Source organism: Fundulus heteroclitus, chromosome 12 (assembly GCF_011125445.2).
Source record: "Fundulus heteroclitus isolate FHET01 chromosome 12, MU-UCD_Fhet_4.1, whole genome shotgun sequence".
Lineage (NCBI taxonomy): Eukaryota > Metazoa > Chordata > Actinopteri > Cyprinodontiformes > Fundulidae > Fundulus > Fundulus heteroclitus.
Window position 1 is genome coordinate 25,951,104 of NC_046372.1, and position 19,362 is coordinate 25,970,465.

The 19,362-nt window shown below is 38.9% G+C and overlaps 1 protein-coding gene across 1 annotated transcript in view; it reads left to right on the top strand.

Moving 5' to 3' along the window:
- Positions 1–17,716, top strand: part of LOC110368697 — an 81,877-nt gene extending 64,161 nt beyond the window's left edge. The window contains exons 11-17 of the mRNA XM_036143793.1: positions 6,968–7,085; positions 10,914–11,037; positions 12,421–12,494; positions 13,269–13,326; positions 13,770–13,805; positions 14,167–14,380; positions 15,958–17,716. Of these exons, the coding sequence (XP_035999686.1) occupies positions 6,968–7,085; positions 10,914–11,037; positions 12,421–12,494; positions 13,269–13,326; positions 13,770–13,805; positions 14,167–14,380; positions 15,958–17,716 (2,383 nt within the window). The remainder of the gene's footprint in view (positions 1–6,967; positions 7,086–10,913; positions 11,038–12,420; positions 12,495–13,268; positions 13,327–13,769; positions 13,806–14,166; positions 14,381–15,957) is intronic.
- Positions 17,717–19,362: the final 1,646 nt, after the last annotated feature.

The following is a 19,362-nucleotide window of genomic DNA, read 5'->3' on the forward strand; positions in this document are numbered from 1 at the left end:
AAACTGTTGATTGGCTTCAAACAGAAGTCCATAATGTTTTTGTGGTCATGTTGCAGAATCAACATGTCCCCTATAACGGAACATTATTATTATTTTTTTATTTTTTTAAACTAAAAAGCTCCTCAGCACATTGACCTTATCAAGTCTGTGCAGAAGATAATTAGGGCCATTCCAAAAAAAAAAATGAAGTGGTATTAAAATAAAGTCCATTAATTCTGACTTTGGTCTCAGAAGTAAACAGACGAGCTTCTTGTAGACTTTCTAAGCTGGAAATGTTAAAGTCCACAAATTATAATTCCTTTTTTTTTTTTTTAAATGACAACTTTATTGAAACTGCACTCAATTACCTGTCCAGGTTTGTTGGAAAACTGTGTTAAGATGCTCAGGACTGGCTCAGGGGAAGGCTACATTGTTAAAGGCCTTTTTTTGGGCAGGTTTTCAAGTTTGTGCAAGATGATTTGTCCCGAATTTCTACAGGTAAAGATGGTTTATGTCTTCCGATGAGACTTTTCAATCAAATGTTCTGCCACAAAGTTATTGTTCGCGTACATCTTAAAGTTAATTAATGAGTTTTTCAAATGGTTCTCTTTCACATTTTATGTTATTTAAACATTTTGTGCAACCACCACTAACCTGTCCCCATGAAACCCCTTGACCACTGGACAACGTAAAAATGTTTTTATATTTACTAAACAATAACTAGTATACAACATAAGGATTATAGCCAGATTTCTTGAAATTAGTGTCTTTGTCCTTATTTGAGCAGGTAAAAATGATTTGCCAATGGAATTAGTATTTTTACACTTAAAATAAGATAATTAGGTAAACTGCACTTCAAATAACATATATGAAGAAGATGAGTTGTCCCTATTTTAGGTGCAAAAATCTGATTCCATTGGCAGATCAGTTAAACTTGCTGCTCAAATCAAGGACAAATACACTAATTTCAAGAAACGTTACTTATTTTTAGTCACATTTTTGCAGTGTGATCACTTGGTTGTGTTGAGTCCGATATAGATTACTTATAAGGTTCGCTTGAAAAAAAGAAACTGTTCTATATTTAGAAACAGAAGTATGTCTAATTAAATTTGGGTTTGAGTCAAGTGTTTACAAAATACTTTCACAACGAAAAAAAGGCAAAAAAGATGAATCGTCTCAGTAGGGTGGATAAACAATGCAAAAAGTAAGTAAACTTCTCTCTGAATTTGTGTATTTGTCCTTGATTTGAGCAGATAAATAAGATTATCTTCCAATTGAATGAGTATTTTATAATTGTTAATAAGATAATTAGATATAATGCACTTGAATTGTTCCTATTTTAAATGCAAAAATCTGAATCCATTGGCAGATCATTTCAACTTGTCTGCTGAAATCAAGGGGAAATTCATTCATTTCAAGATTTTACTTACTTTTAGTTTCGTTTTTGCAGTGTGGCCAGCAAGTTTCCCTTTTTTTATTATTATTTATTTAATTTCCAAGGAGTTGGCAACCTAACTGCTTATACTGTTCCAAATCTAAATTTTGGTATTTTATTGATGCATTTACATCTGGTGATGAATAACACTTATGCACAAACGTAACGTAACCCTTTCACCTTAAAGAAGTGTATTGACTGCAGCTTTGGTTTGTGTGAAAGCAGAAAAGGATGGATTCAAGATTTACGAAAGGAGGCTTTAATTGGGAGAAGCTAAAATCATTTTGTTGTAGACGGTATTGATTTAATTACGATTATTGAATGGGGTCAGTTAACACAGTGGTGGAGAGTAAAGTGTTGTGAGCGGGTAGCTGAATGGAGTTTCCTTTGTGCCGAACATGATTGGGTTTTTTTGGGTTAGACTAAAACATCTCATTTCATGAAAAACAGACAAACCACTCTTCAAGACCTACAAAGCAAACAAAGCGAATGTCTCTTGAACACAAAGACACATGGCGCGCCGAGGAAGAGGAAATATTGCTCCCACTCATTTGTTCTGGGATTCTTGATCCTGAAACGGGAGCGTGTGTTGTGCAGAGCTTTCCCAGCAGGAACGTGTTTGAAGCCGGTGACTTGGCTGATCTCCGGTCTCCACCAGAGAGCACGCCGTCTGTCGGGTCTCAAGCTCAGCGCAAACACGCGGCCTCCTGCCGCATGGCTGTGTGTCGGTGTGCGTGCCGACGTCTGTCTGCGTGCGACATCTGTGGCGTAAAAAGACCGACTCTGACTGCCGTCCCTCAGGAGTGAATCTAAAAAAATAAAAATACCCAACTCAAACGCTCACTTCGGCTCTGTCGTTCAGAGGACAGCATGAGCGGACGCCAGATTTTTCTAATCATATGAGAATTTCCGCTTTGAGGTTTAGATTACATAATCCTGTAGATTATAGGGAGTGTGCAACTAAAACTGTATTTTTTTTCCCCCTTTAAACCAGCAGATCCAGGTCTGCCATCTTATGTAACATCGCAGCTCACCTTGGCCCTCTCTGCTCCCAATGTGTCAGTTTTTTCAGAAGAGCGCAGATTAAAACAAAAATAGCCTCCACAAAAAAAAAAGAAAAGTCAGAGACATGCATGATAACATTTATTATTAAAGATTGTTTTCAAGATGCAGATTTAGCTGAGAAAATGCAAAGGAAAACCAGATGGGGCATAAAAAATATAATCCTGACTTTCATAATAACTGAACTTTATGACCATTTTTCATTATTATTTTGCACTGCCACCACTGCAAAATTTTTATAAGACATTTAAATTTGAAAGTACACAGCTGAACATTTACTGCATTTTTGCACCAAATATTATTTTGCACTGCCAACATTGAACTTTTCAAGTTCCCTGCTGCACTCTATATTGTAATGTTATTTATTTTAATTGCAATCTCATTACATTTCGTAAGCTTTATGCAACGAAATTTCGTTTTGTATGCACTCTGTACACTCTGTGCATATAAAATGACAATAAAGCTTGTATAATGTTTAGATTTTTTTGTCTTGATCAAAATTCTCCAAAGTGTTTGAGGGTCTTTATAATATTTATTTTGTGTGCTTTTTCTCTCATTTTTATTAAAGTCCTTGCCTCTACACGCATGTGTATCTGGAATGTAACAATCCCAATCACACATACGGTTTTTAGCAGTTTTCAAACACTATCGATTATAGTTTATGTTTTTCGTCCCCAGGTCAAACCTTTCCGATGTCAAACAGCAAAAATGCAAATTCAGATTTTTCCACAAGCTATTGCTTAACCATAACTCCGCTGCTCTAAATGTTTTGTTAGATTCCAGGTACATGAAACACAATATGATGCTCACCTTATAGATGGATAATACATAGTTTATAGAGATGTTAGAAATTACACTCATTGAAAAGTATTTATTCTGCATTAATTAAGGGCAGGCGACAGGGCTGTGCGATATAGAAAAAAAAGCGTATTGATGAAATAGAAATCATATTGATCAATATCGATAATTATCAACAAAATCAAAACAAATATTTTAAGTTACAGCCCTGGCTATTTTATGCTGTTGCTTAGCAACTTATGTTTACATCCAAAAACACAAACACTGAATTAAAACTCAACTTTTTACCAAAACTGCATGTTTTAAAAAGAAAAGAATGCGTGCTCTCTGAACTCTCTGAAGGGGGCGGAGCTTGGTTCCTGGGTCTGCGTTGTGATTGGTTGGGAGGGTGTAATGACTGTAATATTAACCTACATGGCTAGAATACATAAGGAAGGAAACTGAACTTTATTGACCCTGTTTTTCTATCATGCTATACGCCTATCGATCATTATATATTGTTATTGAATTATCGTCCAGCCCTATGGGGCAAGAGACAAAACTGACTAGTTTGTTGCTTTAAATGTAGTAACTTAGCCTGAGACGTTTATTTTAAGCAACTCTAGTTTAAATATAGTTTATATTTCTCCCCATGTTTGGGGACTTTGTGTTGACTTCCTTTCATTTTAGTAACTGCATTTATGCTTAACCCTAACCTTAAGCAAAACTTGAGTCCCACCAACCTCTAAGCCGGTTAGAATCAGGGCTCCACTGCATTATAGCGGGGCTGTTGTCCCCAGGGGTGTCGGGTCTTCATAACGTTGGGAGGAAATTCAGGAAACGGTCCTGAAGAGGCAACATAACACGGGTGCACACAGGCACACCATGCACACATGCACACTGCACACATGCACACATGCACACAGGCGCTGCCACCTAGCATCTCCCACCCACCTTCTCTCCATCATCCAAGCTGCGAAGAGTCATCGGAGATGATTGACGGGCAATAACCGAGGCGATATGAATGTGAGTGAGAATGTGAATATGAATATGCAGATGAGCAGAGGAGAGAGTTGGCTTGCTGGTTTTCTCTTCAGAGAAGATGACAGCTGTTCATCCTTCACCCTCACTGTTTCACACAAAACTGGTGCACTTGCTTGACCCGAAGGAGGCAGAATAATGGTAGAAGTAAAACCATGCAGCAGATGTCATTTTTACTTTGATGGATGTGAGTTCACAGGAGCTTCAGTACTGTAACTATTTAGGTAATATGAAAATTAAAAAACTTTTATGTCCCCTTATATGATTCATGTCAAGACAGTTAACTTGCTGGTTAAAACAAGTCGCCCTGTTTTAAGTTGTGTTAAGAGTTCAAACATGCTCCATCATTAATTTTTATGCAGCATCCTTTCCCTGAGAATATTACTTATTAACAACTTGGATTATTTCCATAAATAATGTCTGTGTTTCTGTTTTAACTTGAAAGAATTTGTTTCATAACAGTAAAACATATGCACAAATTTGATTACATATTCCTTTTAGCGCTGTAGCCATCGATTATTTTTGTAATTATCTATCACTTTTTTTTTTAAATAATTGATTAATATAAGAAAATACACCTAGTAAATTTTACATAGCTCATTAAACAAGCACTTTGCATAAAAAAACATTACTCACACATTTAAAATGTGCAATAAAGTTTAAATGGCAAAAAAGCATGTAAAAAATGTAATGCTTACAACAAATGTAATTTTGTCTATCTATCTATCTACCACTAGCTATCCTACTATCTATCTATCTATCGATCATCTATCTATTATATCTATCTATCTACTATCTATCTATCTATCTATCTATCATCTATCTATCTATCTATCTATCTATCTATACTCTATATAATTTCATAATCGTCAGAAGATGGGAAGTTGGACTGATTAGAATCTGTGTTTTTAGGAATGATTAATAATCGGACACCTAAAGATGCTTAATAGGAGACTTTTTTTATAACTTGACCAAGTGAAACTACAACCATCCCAATTGAGGCGTTCTGGATTGAGCAAATTTTAAAGATAAAATGTATTTTTTTTTCCAGCAAATAGCATGTTTACAGTCTGTATACGTCAGTTAGTGATTATTACTATTACTAAATTATATTACATTTATTTCAGTAATGGACTAATAACGATTAATCAGAATCAGAAATACTTTCATTTTCTGCCGATTAGCCGATTAATTACCCATATTCCTCTGCAGTTTACCCCTCAGACGACTTTTGCTGCTGTCAAAAGGCTCCTGCTACATTTCAGACCAGATCTTTGACCACGCTTCTAGGCAGAGGTTGGTGGAGTTTAGTCGCAGTGACCAATTCAATTCAATTCAATTCAATTTATTTATATAGCGCCAAATCATGAAACATGTCATCTCAAGGCACTTTACAAAATCAAGTTCAATCATATTATACAGATTGGTTAAAAATTTCCTATTTAAGGAAACCAGTTGATTGCATCAAAGTCCCGACAAGCAGCATTCACTCCTGGGGAACCGTAGAGCCACAGTGGACAGTCGTCTGCATTGTCCATGGCTTTGCTGCAATCCCTCATACTGAGCAAGCATGAAGCGACAGTGGGAAGAAAAAACTCCCCATTAACGGGAAGGAAAACCTCCTGCAGAACCGGGCTCAGTATAACGGTCATCTGCCTCGACCGACTGGGGTTACAGAAAGACAGAACAGAGACACACAGAGAAACAAAAAGCACAGAAGCACACATTGATCTAGTAATCTGTTCTACATTAGATGGTAGTAGCGAGGTGAGTCGTCTTCTCTGGATGATGTCAAAGTTAACAGAGACGCCAGACCAGTGTACCTACTATGAAGAAAAAAGAGAGAGAGCAAAAAGTTAAAAGCTGAATGACGACAGTCATGTTCAATGTAAATACAATGCAAAACTGGAGAACAGTAGAAATCAGTAGAGTGAGAAAATAGACCCTGAATGTCCTCCATCAGCCTAAGCCTATAGCAGCATAACTATAGAGATAGCTCAGGGTAACATGAGCCACTCTGACTAGAAGCTTTGTCAAAAAGGAAAGTTTTAAGCCTAGTCTTAAAAGTAGACGGGGTGTCTGCCTCACGGACCAAAACTGGGAGTTGGTTTCCACAGGAGAGGAGCCTGATAACTAAAGGATCTGCCTCCCATTCTACTTTTAGAGACTCTAGGAACCACCAGCAGACCTGCGGTCTGAGAGCGAAGTGCTCTGTTTAGGAACATACGGGGTAATCAGAGCTCTGATATATGATGGAGCTTGATTATTAAGGGCTTTATACGTTAGAAGGAGAATTTTAAATTCTATTCCAGACCTTCAAACATAGTTTAACACATTTTCCATCACTTTGGGGAAACTCATGGCAGACGCAGAATATTAACCGGCTTTATCTGTTCCAAAATCAGCTTTGCTGTGTGTTGTTGTCCCTTGTTGGAAACACCAGCTGTGCTAAAATTTTAAACCGTTCAGCTACTCAGTTAATGTGAGCCAGTTCTTCCTCATTACTCGATGCACAAGTACCATTGGTAGCATAACAGCGCGCATCATGACCCTACCATCACCATGCTTTACAGTTTGTACAGTGTTTTAGTTTTAAAAGCCTCAGCCTGAATCCCTCAAATACACCTAAATTATATGTTGCTGATGCTGCTTCGTGTTTGTGTGTTTCTACAGCGAGATCAGCAATCTGGAGTCAGATCTGGTGGTGGAGCTGTGGAACAAAGGCCTGATCTGGGACACCATGATCGGCACGGCTCTGATACCGCTGGACACCATTCATCAGTCTGATGAGGTAATTAAAGTTGTTTTTTCTCTCCAATTTATTGGAACGTTAGTGTAAGTACAGAAGTTTAAGTACAGAAGTTCTTGTACATTTTTTCTCAGCATTAGAGTTTATATTTAAGCAGCATTTAGTTCCTATGCTCTGCTTATCTGGAACAAACCAGAAAACTGTGAAAGTGCTGAAAGCCTGAGTTCCTTTAAATTAAGATTAAAAACACATTTGTTCAGGATTGCTTTCGACTGTTCTAGTTAAACCGTTTTACTGAAACATCATTTTGAAGTTTGTCGTCCAACTGTTATCATTTTCCGATGTTTGATTTTGTTTCGTTTCTTGTACATTGTATTCCAACTTGCTTTTATTCTGTTTTTATTTTCCCATATTTTAATCACGTAAAGCACTTTGCGTTGTCTTTGTACTGAAATGATGTGTGAAATGTGACCATCAGTTTAAAGAGTATTTTTGGTATTTGTTGCTTATATCACCTGAGATCAGTGAGAGTTTGTTCCAGGCTGTGCCATGGTTGTGTGGGCCTCGTTGGTAAAACCTGGGAGAGGTGGCCAAGTTTAACTGCATGAGCTTAAAAAGGGATCGTGAAGATTTAGTTATCAACTTCTGAGATATACGTGTGAATAAACCAAGCTCAGAGACCCGATTAAACTCACAACTTTAGATTTAATTATGTTAACACAACAAACAGTGAAGTTTATTGTTGGTACTCTTACGAAACAAACTTGGCAATTACTTTGAATCTTACATTTTTAACTTTTAGTTTTCTGAAACCATCAAATTTAATACAATTCTTATTCTCAATAAACAAATATAAAAATGTTATATCTGTGGTCTGTGTTAACCCTAAAAATGCTTGAATTGTTTGGGGGCCCAAACAATCAGGGAGGCTTAGTTCATGTATGCCTTGGGCCGGCACAGCTCTTAATGTCTCTCCTTGAATAAACTCAACATTTCCATACAACAGGTTGTACTTTCTCTCACTCTCAGTGTGTCGGTTTAAATTTTACTTCTAATTTTCAGTTTTTAATTGAGTTGGAAAAATAACTGTCTCCCTGCTGGCCTGGGAACTGATTAATAATCGGACAGCAAAAGGTGCTTAATGGGAGACTTTTTTTTAACAGAACCTGGACCAGGTGAAACTAAAACCATCCCACTTGAGGCGTTCTGGATTGAGCAAATTTAACTTATACAGTCTGTATAGTCCAGTTAGCGATTATTCGATGGCTAAATTAGATGAAAGATGATTTCAGTAATCGACTAATAGCGTTTAAGCCGATTAATTGCCCATATTCCTCTGCGGTTTACCCCTCAGACGACTTTTGCTGCTGTCAAAAGGCTCCTTTGAAAATCAAATCACAGAGAGGGTTTCTAAAGTAACTTTCATTAAATTAAACGTATTAGCAAAAGGAGTCTTTCACGTCTTTGCTTGGAACTACATTAACAGTATTGATGATCAGCAGAGGAGGGAGACCCATTATAAGCATCAATACATACTATTGATGCACAGATGTGAATTACTGCTTTAAGACACACCTAGAGAAACACTAATATATCCTTTAATGAGCTATTTTTGTTGTGGTCGTTCATGTCTTGTTGTTTTTTTCACCTGCTTTTTATTCCTTTAAACTGCTTTTATTTTGTAAATATATTTTTTCAATTGGCTCTAAGATGTAGTTGGTCTATCAGGTCTAGCTCTAGAGTGGTTTAACTCCTATCTTCTGGCAGAACATTTAGTGTTTTTGCAAACCGTATCATTAAGTAATTTCCCTTTGGGATTATTAAAGTATGTCTGATTCTAATATCAGACTCTGAGTACCTGTGGAGTACCACAGGGTTCAGTCACGGTCCAGTTCGCTTTCCTTTCTATATTTTCCTCCTGGCACAAATAATCAAGCATTTTCCTGATGTGTCTCATCATTTCTATGTTGATGATATTCAGTTCTACTGTTCATTTAGAACATTTTGACCCAAGTATTAGCTTAATTTCAGATATATTAAATAGTTTTTTAGGTCAGTATGCAGCACTGTATAGATGCTCTGTTCGGGCCGCCCTTCTTCAAAAACTCGACTATGTAACTTGAGAGGGTCGGATCCCTTGCTGGACGGGTCATGTGACCTAGAGTGCCGCTCTGGGTCACATGACCTAGGTTGGGCTGGATGAGCCGATTCGATACGATTCTCGATACACAGCTCAGCTTGATTTGATTTGACTCCAGTATCGATATTTATTACTTTCAAATTAATGCTCAAACTCATTTAATCACCAAAACCAGCCAAATATTATATTTATGTTCAATTTATTGAACACTGATGTATTAACAGGAAAACAAAGTGCATTTGGTTCAATGCATTTAACGTATCACAGAAACCAAAAATGTGCCCAAAGCTTTGATTTCAGGGGCGAATGTGCTTCTAAAATCCTGTCGGCCATTCTGCAAATTCGTCTCACTTGCTCTTCCTCACTGTGAACAATAATAACACCACCTAGAGGTTGGGAGGTATACTGATATTGAAAGCCAGAATATTGATATTAAATCGTTTTTAAAAACATCAAAAAATAATCTTTGTATGTATTTCTATTCACAGCCCTAGTTAATACCAAACCTGGAAGCAGTGAAAAGTTTAATTTTGTCTTCCATAGTGTTGTTTATTATCAGAAACTAGTCGAATCGCCTAGTTTAACATTAATTTTCGTGGGAATGTACCCGCATCAGTGGGGAAAGTCCTCCTCATTTGCACGAAGCACTTGAAGGATCAAAGCTTCAGTAATTTTTGCCGGTAGTGAAGAGGGACTTCATCTGATCGAGGGCTCAGTTCCTTCAGAGTCTGAAAACGAAGGACACAGCAAAGCGTTCAGCTGCTGATAACTTAGAAATTTCTACAGACTTTATTCTAGGTATCATAGCGTTGCTGTGCGCTCGCCTTTAGTTTCTTAAGAGCACAACCGTAGTGCCTCTTTTGAGTAGAATATAAGCGGCATTGTTTCCTCCTGCTCTGGGTCAGACTCTGGCTCCGACGTGTAAGCCTGGATGGAAAACGTCTGCCGCTGATGTTTTGTCAAGAAATCTGGGAATAAAAAGTTTCTCTTGTGCTCGATAATAGTATCTTGGCCATTAAACTACAAAAAATGTTGAAGAGGGTGGAGTTGGAGAATGGTGGGGGGCCGGGCGTGAAGGGCTGCATCAAAACGTAACGGAAAAGGTCTCAGAGGCTGCTAATGGGTTAGAAGAGGAGTCTCTGGAGCTTCACTGACGAAGAATTCAGACCAAAGCATCGCAGTTCCCGTTTTTACAGACCCCCAAATGGAGGATTTGAATGAGAAAAGGAAGGATTTAAAACATTAATATTTACCCTTTAACATTTTCCAGTGCTTTAAACTCTTATTATCTTATGATCCGTAGCTGCAGGATAACAAGTCCACTCTGCTTCCGATGGTTTTAATAATTTGTACAATATTTGCAATTACGAAGAGATCTTAAAGGCAAGATTTATTTGTATAGCACATTTCAGTACAAAGACAATGCAAAGTGCTTTACATGATTGAAATATAGGAAAATTAAACAGAATAAAAGCAAGTTGGAATAAAATGTAGGAACAAAATAAAACATGGGAAAATAGAAACTAAAAGCAAATATTAAAAACAAGAAAAAATGAAACTTTATCACAAACCTATATCAGTGAGCTTTTAGTTAATAACCTCTCATGATACAAAAAGCAGCATTTTCTGTTGACAGGCGTAAAAAGCTGTCTGTCATTTTCTTCACTTTCTCCCTATTTTTCTTTCTTAATCAACATTTTTTTCTGTGTCTTTGCTCTTCTGTTTTCCAGGAGGGACCAGGAGAGTGGACTGCTCTGGACTCTGAGGTGTTAATGAAGGAGGACCAGATCTGTGGAACCACCAACCCAACTGCACACCAGGTGCTGCTGGACACCCGCTTTGAGCTTCCCTTCGGTGCGTATCACGGCGTCACTGACAGAAAAACTGAGACTTTCAGGGACTGGTGGTTTAAGATGTTAGAGGACAGAAGTGTAAATAAAAAGGAAATAGGCAATGCTTTACAATAGTCCTTTAAAAATTCCTGACAAAATAACTGAAACCGCGCTAATGACTGGACTAGAGGAGCACATTAACGCTAATATTAATATTCAGCAAAACATTTTTATCCTCTTTCGGAAAACTGAAATCTAATATTATTTACTTATTTGGCACGTTAGTGGTATCAGATGAAAATGTAATAAGGTATTCATCTGATACCACTAAAACATATTTTTTGCTCAGGCCAGTAATAGAGAAGACTGTGGAGCAGCTGTTCTGATCGATTTGTTCAATTAAGTTTCATCAAGGAAAGAGGGATTCACCTTTTTAGGGATGTAAAAAAGTGTTTTGGAAGAAGAAGACGACCACAATTGTTATTGCAGTTGTACGTTCCACCTAAATCTGTCTTTTGCACTTAAAATGCATTTACGGGGAGCAAACTGGGGCCTGTGGGTATGTATATATATATATATATATATATATATATATATATATATATATATATATATATATATATATATATATATATATATATATGCTTTAGAAATAGCATTCTTAGATCAACTATTGATGTTACTTGTTATTTGAGGTAGTGATGCACGAGATCTCTGCTTTGACTTCAGCTTTGGCCATCTTTGTTTGGTCATGTTACAATGATGGTGATGCACCACAGGCTTATGGGCTGTTTAAGTTAAGCAGAGAGGTGATGTCAGCAGTGTGGTAGTTTTTTTCTAGGGTCAAATGAGTAGGGGAAATATATGTAATTACATATAAGATCGCTTTTTGGCCATAACAGCAATATCAGTATCTGTTGTTGAAACTTTTATGTCAGTGTTTCCCTAATTGAAAGTATGAAGATTTATTGTATTGTATTTATATGAAAATTGTTCCTTTCTTCTTCCTCTGCTTTTTCTTTTGTCTCATTTTTAAAATCTGTATTGGCTTTGCAACCCCAAAGCTGCTGGTTAATAAAAAAAAAAAAAAAATGAAAGAGAAGTTCCCATTTAACCGTCATCAAAATTGCATGAATATAAGCTTTGAGCACATCAAGCAGCTTGGAAGGGAGAGTCCACCGAGGATGGGGTGGGGGGGGGGAGAAGAGGGATAAGGGTGGAGCCCCAGCGCTCCTGGTCCGTCATTTCTTTCTGCACTTTGGCTGACTTAACTTCCCATTTTTCATGGATCAGGTGTTTTTATTGTTGCCTTTTGTTTTCTTCATCCGTCATTTGAACTATCCCTCCTGTCCATGCCTGCAGCTCTTTGGTAACTTTCTCACTTTGCTCCATTTCCACCATGCAGATATCCCAGAAGACGAGGCGCAGTACTGGACCAGTAAGCTGGAGCGGATCAACACCATGCAGATACACGATGAGGTCGGTTCACTAATTGTTTCCTGCTATTAATCTTTAAAAAGGCTAAAATACCACTTTCTGTAACCTAGTTGTTTCTATGTGAAGTGCATTTGGACTTTTGCATGCATACAGTAAGGAGTGAATCTGCAGTATTCTGCAGTTTTAACACAGATTAAATATTTATTTTTAGTTTATTACCATATTCTGTGAAGGGGCTATTTCACATATAGAAATTTAAACTCTGGAGGAAATCAAACTCAGTCTTCTTCTAAAATACCAGAACTAGAGTTTTAATCTAAATTAAACTCAATGTCTTCTGAAATATCACAGGCAAAAAATAAAATATAATCTCAAGTATGAACACATGTTCAACACAACCCCCGTTTCTCCTTGTAATATAACAGTAGCTCCAGGTGAAACTATAAAGTTTGAATGTTTGTTTCTTTTTTTGGTTAAAACTTTTATTAATATGGAATATTTTGTCATAAAAACATTGATTTTGACTGTTGCACTTAATTGTTTATTGTTATGCATATTTTTCCATTGAAGAAATGCAAACTAATCTTCAACAAATTAAAACAATATACCATTTTTTTTCCCTTTTAGTTTTGGTTTTAACACAAGATCAAACTCAGCGTCTCCCTCTGCTGAGGCTTGTTTGGCTCTTTGCTGCCACCTTGTGTTAAATTAAGGCAATGATTGCAGGGAACAGCTGTGGGAAGCCGTTTAAACCAATTTTATTCTTTATTTTTTTATACCTTTCCTGATTCTCCTCTATTATTTTTGCTGCTTCAGTATCCTTTACCAGGAGAGGTCCCGGGAAGAAGAAAGCCATCTATGCCCCCACAGTGCTGTAAGTCCATCTAAAATATTATTAAACTGTATTTTGGAAATCATCCATGCCATTAAAAACAACAGTTTCAGTTGTTTTATTTATTAAGTAAGTTTTTAAATGTTAACTGATTAATAGAACTGTACAAATGTGGATCTGACTTTATTTTAAAACAATAAACCGGATTTATGATCGATGCATTGACGCTAATTAGAGGGGATAATTATAAGAATTATAAAAGTAAATTGTTTTTTTACATATTTTCACACTTTCATAATAAAAGAGGATTTATGTTATCAGTGCAACCCAGTGCTTCACACATCTATCATCAAGTCAAACACATTTGGTTGTGTTTTACTTTCATGCAAAAACCTCATTTGGCCATGGCAACACAGCTACTGGTTAATTTCTCCAGTAATAGGCTTTACTTCTCTTTTTTTGGAAACTCTCCTTCATTCCACCAGGCAGCTGGAGTTATTTTGGATGGACTGACCAGCAAAGTATGTGGTTATTTATTGATTTTCCTCATGTGAGGCGTTATTCTCTCCATGTTTGCATGTTGCAGAATGGCTCATCATCTCGCCACAAATCATCCTAATATGTGTCCTGTCCTACTGGAAGTACAAACATGTTGGCCTGTCCTGTTGTGCAGTGTTTTATTTGGAGTCACATTGTTTTACACTGAACTTTCACACCAGTGTTCCTCCTTCTTGTGTTGTTTGCATGCTACCACAAGAGGGCGCTATTTGTTCAGATATTTTAATTGCCTGAATGCCTTCTTCCCATTTTTGAAACATCCTAACCCAATGAAAGAAAAGGTAGAAATGCTTCTCCAAACTTTTTGCATTGTTTCCAACCCAGCGTACGATGACCACGACAGCGCCGTGGACGACCGAGACAGCGACTACCGCAGTGAGACGGGGAACCGACCGCCGCCCTTCCACAACGCCTCCCAAACAAATTCGTCTGTCCACCAGTACCCCATAGGCCGCAGGCCCCAACGTCAGAGTCCATGTAGGGAGTCTGACTCTGTACAAAGTTATGATCTAGACTATAGAGAAATGAGGGCAAACAGGTAAACACGAACACACTCACACACACATTTTTCTACCTGTACAGTGTAAATATATACACACACACACAGTCTTGGTCAAAAGTTTTAGCAGTGACACAAGTGTGATTTTTTTTGGCTTCATCATTTTCAGATTTTTTGCTTTTTAAATTACATAATACAATCAGAACAATGACAATATTCAGGATTTTGGTGAGTTTTGCTTGAAAATTCCTATTTTTTGACAATAACAAATAAAAAAACAATTCAGATCTACAAACATTTAATTTATTTTTCTAATGAGGCAAAATATATATTAATGAACATTAGCACCTAAATTTATGAGTGGCAAATTTTCATCTTTAGTCAAACTGTTAGGCTGATGTCAACGAAATGAAAAAAACACTTTAACATTCAGAAAGAGGATTCATCATTTAATTTAGCACCAGTCTACTGCTTCCTGCCATTGCTTCCTGCAGAACGTCAGTCTATCCTTGCTGTTTTTCTTTGCTGCCCCACTAACACCCACCTGCTGCAGACGTTGAATGAACTCTGCACCGGCGGCCACATGTTGATCGCTGTTCAGAACGAGGCTGTTGGCCTTGCTGGACACCGTTAGACGTCCCTTCTTCGCTGCAGCTTAATCTCACAGTTTGAAGTTCTGGATGATCGAGAACCGTGGAGGAGCAGTTTTCTTTCACGTTTGTTTCCAATTAAGTGCAAAACAAAGAAAACTGCCTGCTTTACTTCACACACAAAAACATGACATTTTAAGCAGATTTGAAGCTTCTTTTATAGCATGAAGACTGTGGATTAGATTATACTGATAAAATGACTATAGTGGAATATAAATTAATTGGTAATAGTTGCAGAAATATGGCAAACCTGACTTTTATCGGTAATTTTGAAATTTTATATAGAACAGAAGATTAGTGCAAAGCACTTAATAATACACAACAAAGAAAAGTAACATGGGGGGTGGGGCCTGGAATGATATATGTTTTTTTTTTTTTTTAAAGGAAGCAAAAAACAACAAAATGCCAGACAGATTACGTTCTGCCCAGTCTCACTTAGCCAAACATGACATGTTAACATAAAGTAATAAAACTCTTTAAAACCAATGGATATGCAGGTAATTGGTTTACATAATAATCTCAAACCGATGTGAGACAATGAAGCCTCTCAGTTTTTGAAAATATGACGTTTGTGTCACTGGAAACACTTTTTGCCATGGCTTTTTTATTTTATTATTACCTAAGCTAATGTTGCAATAAAATTTGTTTATCATTTTCAGTTAAGTAGTTCACTTTCCTATCCATGTTTAAAAAAACACACACCAAACAAGCTAACAATTTTAAGCCAAACCTATGAACTTTTGAAAAAGAATCACTAATTTTCTGTTGTTCTAAATGTGAACCTGACTTCTTTTATCCATCTTTATGTACATTGACTCTGATTTTCTTTAATCTGTCCTTTTGAATCATTTTAATGCTCATCTTTTTGTTCTTCTTTAATCCCCTTCCTTCTTTTTTTTCATTCTTTGCATCACATGCTGCTTCTTCCTGCATGATATATATATATATATTTTTAATTGTGTTTAGACGATCAAACAGTAAGAGAGGAGTTAGAATAATTCCTGTAGACTCTGGGATGGGTGTAGAGGATTGGGAGAGCAAATATAAAGTGCCCGACTCAGGTGTGTTAGACGACTATTTAGATACTGAGCAGAAACTTTGGGAGGATGAAGATAAAAATATCATCTACCGAATCAGTGACAGCTGTGAGTCCAAAGGCAGCAGATTTTATCAGACGGTGGAGTGTGATGAACTGTCCCCGGAGGAGACACAGGAGCAAGATGGCAGGGCCAGGCAGAGGCGTGGCTTTGGCAGCGGAGAGGTACGATTAGTTTACAAGGCCGCCGGCAGCTTTGAGGATGAATCGTCTCCTCCTGAAATTGACATTATTCCATCGGTCAAGCAGCTGCGACAGCCGACAGACAGAGAAAGTCTGCTTTACAAGACCAGGCTGTGGGCAAAAACCGCCTTGGAAGACACTTTAGAGAGCTATGCTGCTTTTCGTGAGCAGGAGGCGGCTCGGGAGGAGGAAGCCGCTCATATCAGAAGACGTATCGAATATAACTCGCTTGGTTCTGATGAGATGCAGTACTCATTCGGATCTGAGGAGGAACTAGAGGATTTAGCTTTCACAGAGGGAGATGGCAATTTTGAGTATGAAAGCTACAGCTATCCCTTCAAGTATGTGCAACCTTTCAGAGGACAGGATTTTACAAGCAAAGGCAGAACAGCTAATACTGATCAACAAGATCCGATGTCGTCTCCCGTGGAGGAACCGGGTGATGAATACATAGATCCAATGGGTGAACTGCGGAGCCTAGTTCACTCAGTGTCTGAATACCTGGCTGTAAAAGAGGAGGAGATCAATAACTATGAATCAATGACCAAGCCACCCAGAAGAAAGCTACCTGCCCTGCCTACTGAGGCTAAGAGTTTAAAACCCGAAGACAGTGACGGCGATATGGTCAAACCCGATATTAAAGAGGAAAGTTCTGTTGAACAGGGCATAACTGGAGTGAAAAATGCAATGAGCTCGTTGTTTGGCACAATCACAGGATCAAAGTCTCCGACTGAGGTGGAAGCCTCCGTTATATCTCCATCTCCCCAGGCACCACAGACTGACTCTGGTATTTCTAAATTGTTCTCATTCATCCCTAAAGCTAGTACCGAAGCCTCTGAAACTTCTGGTGCAACTGCAACAGAACCGACTACCTCCCAAACGACACCCCAACCCGAATCAGGAATTTCGAAGCTACTTGCATTTATTCCTAAAAGTGGTGGCCCCTCTCCCCCGGTGGCCATAGTCCCGCCTGCCTCTCAGGAGCCCACAACAGAGAAGAAGTTCTCTCTACAGTCCCTTTTGCCCTTTCAGTCCCCCGAACCCACGAGACAAGCCGATGCCAACCAGACATCGACCCATGCTACCACAGAGGCAAAAGGTGGTGCGTCAGCTGCTAACCAGTCTGCATCCGGGTTTGAATCTATGTTAGGAAGGTTAAGTCCTTTGAGGCTGTTTTCCAGTGCGCCTTCAACCAGAGAGCCGTCACCTCAACCACCGGAGCAAATAAGTCAGTCTGGTGCAGGTAAAGAATCCCAAACAGGGCAAGTCAACAGAGTCCCCGGTCCTAACAGAGAAGGCTCACAAACAGAGCAGCAGTCATCAGGAGAGATAAGACCAGGTTCAGCAAGTGGATCAGTTGAACTTTTGCCAGATACAGGAAGTGGATCAATCGAGCTTTCCCAAGAAACAATAAGTGGGTCAGTGGAGCTTCCTTCCGGAGACTGAGTCCTCTGGTGAGCTACCTGATATTCAGCAAAGAGTCTCTGAAGCAAAACCCCAGGGAAGTTCAGAAGAAACCGGATTCTTCAGTCCTTTTAAGAAATCTCTCTCTACCCTCATGTCAACGGTTCCCCCAGAAAACGCCTCACAGAGTGACGCCAAGCCTGCCGAGGAGTCATTTCTGGGCAGCAAATTAAAAATCCCATTTTTGTCTGAAAATGTTTCCACAGCAGCTGCACCTAAAGCAGAAGGTGGGGTGTTGTCAGGGATTCTTAAATTTGGAACAGGGGAAGATGCTAATGTCACTTCAACTACTTCATCCCCGACTCCTTCTAGAGCCCCCTCTCCAGGTCGAGCTTCACTCCTTGAAAGTATTCCAAAACAAAATACAGGAACCGGCTGGTTTTCTAACCTTTTCAAGGTATCTCCAGCTGAACCTGCGAAGGAACTAACAAAAAGCCAAATGACTCCCACTGTGACACTTACCAAACCCAGTGGTCAAAATGAGCCGCATTGTGATCAAATATGTCCCGACACACCAAAAGACACTGTCTCCCAAGCAGAGCAATCTCCTGAGGGGCAAACACTGCAAGAAGGAAATGTTATTTCACAGGACCAAGGTCCTCCCAAAGTCACAGAAGGAACATCAGAACCAGAAACCACACAACCTCAGGGACTTCTTTCTGGTTTGTTGAGAATGGGGCCAACAGAACTGGCTTCATCTGAAAAGAAAACCCATGAAGGGGATAATCAGTCTCATCAGGGTGGTTTGTTCTCAGGTATTTTTTCATCACCTTCCCAGACTTCCTCCCAACCACAACAGAGTTCTGGCTCACAACAATCAGGAGTGTTTTCTGGATTTCTAAAGCTAGCCTCTGACACCGTTTCAGCTACTACAAATCGGACAACAACCCCAGGAGGTGAATCAGGCCAAACTCCATCTCAAGGACAAGGACTCTTTTCTGGACTGATGAAAAAAGCAACAGATACAGTGACTGGGTCTCAGCCAGCTCAGTCGGGTCAAGAATCTCAGCCAAGAGAAGCTAACCAAACAATGAGTAAGGATGGACCAGAACAAAGCATTGGTCAAGAGTCAGCTTCTCATGCTGAGCCGAAAGGGCTTTTTTCAGCGTTTAAATTGGGATCCACAGAAAGTCTTCCTGGTGACAAAGGTCAAGCAGACCAGAAACATGGGCAAGTTGTAGTCCCAACCGACCAATCAAAGCAACCACAACAAACCAACACAATTACAGAACAAGCAGCACCGAAACCAACAACAACGCCTCAATCAAGTGGATTACTCGGAGGTTTGCTAAAACTCACAGAATCCGCACCCCAGCAAGCATCTGCTGGTCAAGGAGGTCTGCTGTCTGGTCTGTTTGGAATTGGTGCACAAGAATCTGCTGCTGTAAACCCAACACAACCCTTACAAACCCAACCACAGAGCATAAAATCTGAGAACCAACCGAGTCAGCGGCCAGGCAGTGGACAAAACCTTCAACAACAAAACCAAGCGCCTCCACAGCAGCAGCCGAGTGGTGCTGGAGGGATGCTTAGTGGATTATTTAACAAAATCGCAGACGTGGGTATGCCCCAGCCAACAGTAGTGAGTCAACCAACTCAGCAGCAACCCCAAAGACCAGGCCCCAAGA